Here is a 9,537-nt window from a genome sequence, read left to right on the forward strand (position 1 = left end):
TGGAGATGTCAATAGTTCAGATGAAGAGCCAACACGAACAATTTATAATCAAATATATTAAAGTTTGAGATATTATAATTTTATGATTTTATAGCATTTTGATATACGTTTAGCTAAACTATTGTTTAGTATACTACGTGATATTGTGTAAAGTTTCCGATTTCCGATTAGGAGACAGTGCAGAGACTTCCGGAATGGCGGACGCTTTTTTCAAACGAATTTTATAAATAGATTTAAAAAAAAAAGGAAAGATAAAGAAAATAGAATAAAATAAGAAAAATAAATGAAATAAAAATAAAGAGAATGAAGAAAAGAAAAAAAAAGGATATAAAAAAGCAAAAACTAAAAAAAATTAAAAAAATCAAACAAATTAACGAAAGAAAAAAATGAAATAAGAAAAAGGAAAGACAAAAAGTCCATGTTAAAAGAAAAAAAACATTCGAAAATGGAAAGTAATTAAAAAGAATTAAAAAATATATATAAAAATTGTTCCGTTTTGGAAGAAAGGAAAAAGAATATTTTTTAACTTTTATTATTTTTGAAAGACTATATGTGTTTGCTTGATATGATTTACTTTTTTATCTTAATACTGTCATTTATTATGAAAACACTATACTTTTTGTGACTAAATGTTTGTGTGTAAGTGGATGACACGTTTTTATTTGTATTATTGAAAATTTTTTGTTTGTTTATTTATTGTTATTTTTTAATAAGATATTTATATTACTTTTATTTATATGATTATTGATATTAAGATTATTATATTTATTAAATCATTGTTACTTTTTTTTGCAGTAATTGTTTTAGTTTCATGGTAGGTTGTTACGTTTTGTCAGTACATAACTGTTTGTAACTTTTCTGTCATTATATTTAATTGTTGTTTTAAAATTGATATTGATTTATTATCATATAATTTTCTTATTATTTTTATAATTTATCATTATTATTTGTATTATTAATGCTCTTTCATGGCATTTACTTAAGATTAGTTTTTAACTATTTGTAAATAACCTCGATTGAAAGATCTTTTATCGAAAATTTATTGATATTACTTATTTCTTTACTTAATAGTTGTATATACAATAGCATTTTCTTCCGAGCAAATTTCTCAAAGGCTGGCGTATCCGAATGATTATGAATTATTACTTTGTATACCGATATGTATAAAACAGTTATTGAAAAGTCATATTTGACATGCTACATCTTTGTTTCTTCAATGACAAATTACAAGACACATGAATTGTTTTTAAAAGCGATATACAAACTTTTATACTGTAGTTTGGATGCTGATGGGCAGCCATCTCGGATATCGACAGTTATTTTGTTTTTTCACATAAAATTGTAAAAAATGAATTGCTTGATCTAAAAAGCATAACACTCGACGCAAAAATTGTACTTCGATTTGATCAACAAGCTGAGATATTGAACATTTTTTATTTTGATGCTGTTTTGAATTTTGACAACCATTTAATTTTTTATAAAACTAAAAAGGATGAAAATTAATATCTTGACCTCGCAAACGAAATAGTAGACAAAAGAATCATATTTTTTAAGTGATCTACAAGCTCAGGTATTACAAATTATAACTTAGATGCAATCTTGGACACCATCTTGGATTTCAGATAATGCTCCGCTTCAATTTGACCGATTTTTCTGATATAAATCAGGAGTGCACACTGAACATTTTCTGTAATTTTCAGCTTGCTTCTATTTTTTCCGTGTCAAAACCTAATTTGACTGGGCTAATAGCAAATTAAAAAGATTATTATGGCAGTAACAAAATCAGACATAAAGAAAATGTTGATAGAAATGTTCAGCGAATACAAAAAAGAAACTGAAATTATGCTGAAACAACAAGAAAAAAACTTTGTTGAGAATTTAAGCTCCAATTTAAAAATAATAAATGATCAATTGAGCCAAATTGAAACATATCGGCGGAGTGTATTAACTAAATAAACAAATTTAGAAAAAGAACTTGATGAATTAAAAGTTAAAACTTCCGCGAACATTTAATCGACCAAAAATTAAAACGGCATGTAATAACTTAGTGAGCGAAAGCCCTATAAAAAATATTTAGCGAGAAAAATAAAATATTAGAAGATCGATCAAGACGAAATAAGCTTAGAATAGAAGGTATTACTGAAAGTATAAGCGAAACCTGGGATGAGACCAAAGATAAAGTTTTAAAACTATTCTCTAAAACTTTAGGAGTCAACGAAGTTGAAATTGATAGAGCTCAACGCACAGGTTACAAAAAAGAATCACGACAAAAAACTATAATATTGAAACTACTACACTGTAAAAAATATAACGCTAACGTAACGGTTACGTAACGGTTAGTGAAAAATTTAGCGTTAAGTTTGCCGTTATGTTAGTAAAAAATATGTTTTAAGCGTTACATTTCCCAAAATTATTTACGTACTCTTTTGTCTATGGAAAGCGTTATGTTTTACGGTTATGTTGCCCATTATGTTACCCGTTTTGTTAGTTTAATTATGTAGGTTAAGGTATGACATCGTAGAAATATTTGTAAAAAAGCGGGATTTTTTGCAAATTGTGTTAAATATTTACGATATTTTTTACAAGCAATAAGAGCGCTCAAACAACTTTTATATTAAAACTGTTTATTAGGATATGTTTATTATATTTTTGGTTACTGAAGCTCATACTTTGAATATGGATTGTTTCTTAATATAATTTCTTTTTACAAAGTCTTCGCTTTGAATTTGTTTTTTACTATTTGAATTGTTTCTTCACAAAAATAGTATTTTTTTACAATATTGTAAACAATATTTTTTTTGTGTCAAAATTATTGATTGGTTGATTGAGTTTTCACTGCATTGATAAAAATTAGAGTAAACTGGAATAAGAGTAAATAAACAAACAAAAAAAGTGAACGGTTTAGCAATTTTGTTTCTTTTGCATTATTTGAAAGCTAAAACAAAAAATCTTTAAAAATGCGAGGCACCGTATTGTAGAGAACTTTGTGCTCTATCTAAAAGGTGTAAAAACGTTTAAAAAAATTTATTTTTGCCTCAGCAAACTTTAAAATTCTTATCCTAATGAAAAAAAAACTTTTTTTAAAAAAAATTAACCTCAAAAGTCTCAAAACTAAAATTAAATTTTACTTAACTAAAAAGGCCGTTTTGTAGAAAATTTTATGACGATCAAAATTCTCTTTTCAAATTTGAATTTGCTATCCGTAAAAAAGTTATGAGTGAAAAACCGATATAATTGTTTATCGGGGAAAAAGCGCAAACATGCTAATCGCTCCTATGCACTTATGCATTAGATGAACACTTATGCATTAAGATGAACGCGGCTAAACTAATTAATAGTTATTCATTAGTTAATACGTAAATAAATATGGAAACCTTTGCTATCTGACTAAAAAAATTTAAAACAAAATGACTCGTACTTAAGTTTTTAAAATGCAAACGATTTACACTGAAGAGCGATTGCAACTTGGAGTAGAACAAATCAAAAAAGGCGAAATATCACTCAGTAAAGCTTCAGAGGCATACAACATACTAAAGGCAACTCTTTACAAGCGTATTCACAACAAAGTCCAACCACATAGTTGAGGTACAACTACCGTGGTAAGTACATCATTTGAATTTGTTCTTGTTTCATTACTTATCAGTTTAGCCAATTGGGGATTCGACAAAACGTTCGCAGATGTCATCGCAACAATTTGGTTTATTTTGTATCTACAAATCAAAGTAATCTGTTTCCACCATACGGTATACCAGGACGAGAATTGTATCAAGGTTTAACGAAACGATGGATTTATAAATTAAGCGTTAGAGTAGCAGGCAATATTTCTTCTCTCAAAGCTTCTTCTTATACTAAGTAAAAAATAACAAGTTATTTCAATACACTTTAAAAACAATTTCTTGAAGCAAGTATCACTAATAGCACTTCGTTCAATTTGTGGAATTTTGACAAAATTGGATGTTCAGGCGATCAAGGTAAACATATAATTTAATTTGCAGGCAATAATATAATTTGCAGGCGTAGTGCTAAACGCACTTTGAAATTGGTTGATAACAACGAAAAAATTAATTACACAGTCGGTTATTGAGTCAACGCTACCGATACTATTCTGCAACCAATCGTAGTTTACAAAGCAATATCACGTCGGTACAAAGACTGGTGTGAAAGGGTACTAGCAATCACCGTATTTACAACAGCCAAGTCGGATTGGATTGAAGAGAAACAGTTTATTCAATGGCACACTAAAATATTAATACCGGCAATCAAATTAATTTCAGTTAAATAGTTTAATCTACTTAAATTGAATAGTATAATCAACTAATCAATTTTATTTTTTTAATTACAGGTATTCACATTTTAGTCTTGGACGGACACGTCACACGTGTTATTTACGATTTTGCACGTATTTGCAGTGACATCAGGCTGATATATTTACCGGCTCCTTCGTCCCACATACTTCAACTGTTAGACGTTGGTGTATATTGTCAAGTTAAATTTCAAAACACTGGTTTGTTCCCTCTTGATATTAGCAAAACTGATCAATCAAAACTACAAGTTACTCAAACATTTCAAACACCATCTCAGCCTGCTTCATCATCTTCACCCAAGCCTGCTTCATCATTCTCAACCAAGCCTGCTTCATCATTTTCTTCCTAGCCTATATCATCATCTAACATCAGTCAGCATCAAACTTCAATAGTTCGCTGGCTTCAAAATTTAGCAACAACACCAGTGACTCCTGCTCGAACGTATCAAATTTTGCTACACTTTACAGAAAGACTTGATGGCAATTTAAAAAATTTTTTACAGCGCCAAAATGTTGACAAGCAAAAAAAACTAAAAAGAGTCAACATTCCGGGAGTTAAAGGCGTCGAAGTACATCTGAGGTGTTCGAGGAACTAAAGCAAGATGATAAAGTTAAAAAGTCAAAACGAAACACAAGATTTACTTCAGTAATGCTTTGGATGAAACTCAACAAGTGCAAAATTCAAAAAAAAAAAGAGACAAGATAAGGACATCAAGACGTGCAAAAAGTGTCGCAGAGCTTGGGAAAAAGCATTAGCAACTCAAAAACAAAATGTGGTCCAATGTGAAGCTTTTAGTTGAAAGTCTTGGGTTTGTTAATCGCGTTTACCCAAAATATACAAAATTGGTGAGGATTTTTTTTGCATGAAAAAATGCCCCGAATCTGCTTCTGACAATAAAACAATTCAAATCTATTGAAATAATAAATAGCTTTTTTTGCATATTTTTTTGCATATAAACCATTCACTCTTACACCAGTTACTCTATAATAACACATGTGTTCTAAAAATCTATATTTATAATATGATGTATTAATGATATTAAATTATAATATAAAATGATAGTTTAATACATATTTTGTAGTAATATAATGTAAATGTTTTTAAGTTTTATTTGATAATTTTAATATTCCTTGTTTGTTTGTTTTATCTTTCAAAGGATAGTTTTAGCTTTTTTTTCAGAGCAATTTTAATATATATATATATATATATATATATATATATATATACATATATGCTTTTATATATATATATATATATATATATATATATATATATATATATATATATATATATATATATATATAAAAATATATATATATATATATATATATATATATATATATGTATATATGTATATATATATATAACAACAACAATCTGATTAATTGTCTTGTAGTTTTAAATAAAAAAAATAAAACTAAAAATGACCTAAAAAATTGGGCCTCAATTGCGAAGAGAGGATTAGTTTAAATCAGAGTTTTAAGCCATAAGGGCAATTGATACCTTAAGTAAGGATATTGGAAAGTGAGAAAGTAATGTTATTGTCTTTGGAATGTCACAAAGTGGAAAGGAAATTGATACTAAAATCCATAAAAAGTGCAACTCCAACTTGGTAAATGGTCTATTTAAAAAAAATAATCATAAATAAAGAATATAATCAAAAAAGTTTATCATTTGAAACCGAGGAACGATGCTATAAGCAGCCCTGTTTTAGTAAAATTAACCAACAACGCAAACAGAGTAGAAGTTTTGAAAGCTGCTATAAAACTTAAGGTATTAAATTTTTAAAAAGTATACATTAATTTAGATTAAACTGACGTGAAAGGAAACAAAGAAAAAAACTAGTTACTGGCAAAAAAAAAATGCAGCAGAAAACTTGCTATAGAAGGAACTATCAATAAGCCCTTTTAATATAATATTCGAGAAATTAGAGTCAATAAAATCTGCATCAAGTAAATTAACAAGAAAATGCTATCATCTGTCTTGCTGGTATACTAATGCAACATTGCTAAACAATGATAATATTAAGTAAATATGGTACTCGGTTTGTACAATATTTTCAGAAATACTTTTTTGTGGGTGTATCTATAGGAAAGAAGGTTGTAGTGAGGGAAATAACAAAGAAGTTGTAGATTCAATCAATTACTCCTATAAGTTGTTAAAAAAAAAATCAATATTTAGGTTTACATATATGTGGTGAAAACAGTGTGATAGTAGTGAGATGTGCAGTAGGAATGACAGACAAGTTTAAAGTGGAGGTAGGACTACATCAGGGATCAGCCCTGAGTTCCTTACTGTTCGAAATTGCCATGGACAGACTGACGGACGAAGTTAGACAGGAATCCCCTTGGACTATGATGCTTGCTGATGACATTGTGATCTGTAGTGAGAGTAGGGAGCAAGTGGAGGTAAACTTGGAAAGATGGAGGTATGCTTTGGAAAGCAGGGGAATGAAATTGAGCAGGAGTAAAATAGAGTACATGTGTGTAAATGAGAGGGCAGGCGATGGACAGGTCCAGTTACAAGGAGTTGATTTGGTGAAGGTCGACGAGTTTACCTACTTAGGGTCGAGGGTACAGAGTAATAGAGGAAGTGAAAGAGAGGTAAAGAAGAGAGTGCAGGTAGGGTGGTGTGGATGGCACAAAGTGTCTGGTGTGATCTGTGATAGAAGGGTGTCGGCTAGAATGAAGGGTAAGATCTATAGGCCAGTAATAAGACCTGCTATGTTGTATAGACTGGAGACAGTGGCACTGACAAAGAGACAAGTGATGGAGATGGAGGTGTCTGAGATGAAGATGTTAAGATTCTAATTTTGAGTGACGAAGAAGGATAAGATCAGAAATGAGTTTATTAGAGGATCAGCACATGTAGCATGTTTTGGAGATAAAGTTAGAGAGTTGAGATTGAGATGGTTTGGACATGTACAGAGGAGACAGGAGAGCTATATTGGCAGGAAGGTTTTGGGGATGGAACTTCCAGGTAAGAGGAGGAGAAGTAGACCTAAGAGCAAGTTTATGGATGGATTGGTAGAGGATATGAGAGTGGCTGGTGTGTCAGTGGAAGACACTCATGACAGGGCTAGATGGAGGAGTTTGATCCGCTGTGGCGACCCCTAAACGGGAAATGCCGTGTGGGTACTTAAAGTCACCACATTTATGTGGTGACTTTAAGTACCAGGAGCGGATCCGGGCTGTAGCAAGTGTAGCAATTACTACAGTCAGATTTTTCTTTCTCTTTTTATTTTTTACATACATTTTTTTTTCATGCAAAAGAGAAAAATAATTTAAATAAGATATGGAGGTTGCAAAAATGCGGCGCTTCAAAAATTTATTCAAAATCGTATCTGAGCCAAGTTGACTATGTTACGGAAATATTTTATTCGGAAAAATGAAATTCTTCACTGAAGAACCCATGTTTTTAACGGGTTTTGTCTCACATGCCCATAAATTTTTGAAAGAATGTCAAACATTTTGGAGCGTATAAACTTAAATTGAACTGGGAGTTAAATGAAATGGCAAATCGACTGTAACAACTCTAAAATAAGTCAAATTGTCATATTTTGAAACAACTCTACACATACCCCCAATAACTTCTTATACATTGAGGCTAATTAGATCCAATCTGTTTACCATGAAGGAGGTCTTAAGTATGACTAATAGTCATCAAGCGAGAAGCTGTTGCAAAAAAAAATCGTGTTGCAAAGACAGAAATTCTGTTAAATATCCACTCTCCGTTTATAAGATTTTTTTAATGATGTGGTTAGCAATATTAAATGAAAAGGTTTTATAATTATAAAGACTAAACTTAATAGCACCGTCTGTTGGTTTCTTTATTTAGTCTATTATGAAAGTGGTGAAATCTGTTTATGTTTATGAAAAATGGTGAAATGTGTTTATTGCTGTTCTACGACTTATTTATCATTGAAGAAGTTAAACGAATTAAAAACGTTTATTTAAAAAGATTTCCCAGAGAGAAAGAGAAGAAAACAGATTGGATAGAATGTTTACCAAATACGAGTTTTAAAGCGTCTTGCAACACTTTATTATATAATCTGGTTGACATCAAAACTTCAAAAAAGTTAAACTGAAATAACATTTTACACCATTTTCCTCTCAAATTTTTAGATTTTTAGCTCATTCTAAAATTACAAGGAGCTTTCTAATACCTTTTTTTTCTTTGAAAACTTCTACTCGGAACTATTATTCTCTGTGACGAGGTGTATGTTATAAAAATGTTATTGTATCACTGATACTATCAGAAAGTTGCTGTTTTTGGAAAACCAATAATATAAATTCTCTTTCGAAAAGTGTTTTAGATGTTATGATAACTTGTAATACAAATTATATGTTTGATGGTCCTAAACTTCTTTTGAAAATGTTGTGAAAACCTGTTAACAAATAAATTCCCAATTTTTATGTGATCAAATTCATTTAACTTTTGAATCAGTAAGAGAGTCAAATAGCAGAGCAAAGGCAATTATACGTGATAAAAATCTAACTCTAACATTTAATGAAAAACAGATAGAACTCTTTTGTTGTTTGACTTTTGTTCACGTTATCAAAAACATACAAAATAATGGACTCAAAAAGCAAAACTATTTTTTCAATGTTTTCAATTCTTACAATGTTCTTTTTAATCCCCCTGAAACTTCTACTATCTCAAACATTAACAAGACTGTGATTTTATTAAACTTGCTGCCACATAATAGAAAACTTTTAATCTAAAAAGTTTAGGCATATATTTTAGGTTCAGAGATCTAAATGATAAACAAAGAAAGTTTGTTTTGGATTTTTGCGATACAACATTATGTATGAAAAAAATCAGAAAGCATAAAATATCAACACATGTCACAAAGCATTTGTGACATGTGTTGATATTTTATGCCTAATATTGACAAAATATGCACGTGAAGAAATAGTCTAGCTGATTAAAACGTTATTAAGAGAAACACTTTTGTTACAAATATGTAATGTTACGAAAATTTGTTACAGAACTACTTAAAACAGAATTTAAAAATTTAAGAAAAGTATTTTTTGACATATTTTTTAAGTGTTCTTCGAAACCAAAGAAGTCTCTTGTTTACATTAAAATGTATTTTGAAATTATGATTTGCTTAACAAATATGAAATTTTGACGATTATAATGTTTTATTTTTTTAAGCTTTGGTCAATATCCAAAATCATTTGAAATAGGTGGATTAAAAAGTCCTTTTGACAATACTGTTCAATAGCTT

General features: G+C 29.6%; 1 protein-coding gene across 1 annotated transcript; it reads left to right on the plus strand.

Moving 5' to 3' along the window:
* The first annotated feature begins 6,538 nt into the window (after positions 1-6,538).
* On the plus strand, positions 6,539-7,114 carry LOC136087013 (uncharacterized). Its single transcript, XM_065809517.1, has one exon. It carries the CDS (start codon positions 6,539-6,541, stop codon positions 7,112-7,114), a length of 576 nt encoding a protein of 191 aa, XP_065665589.1.
* Positions 7,115-9,537: the final 2,423 nt, after the last annotated feature.

The sequence above is a fragment of the Hydra vulgaris genome, chromosome 11 (assembly GCF_038396675.1).
Source record: "Hydra vulgaris chromosome 11, alternate assembly HydraT2T_AEP".
Classification (NCBI taxonomy): Eukaryota; Metazoa; Cnidaria; class Hydrozoa; order Anthoathecata; family Hydridae; genus Hydra; species Hydra vulgaris.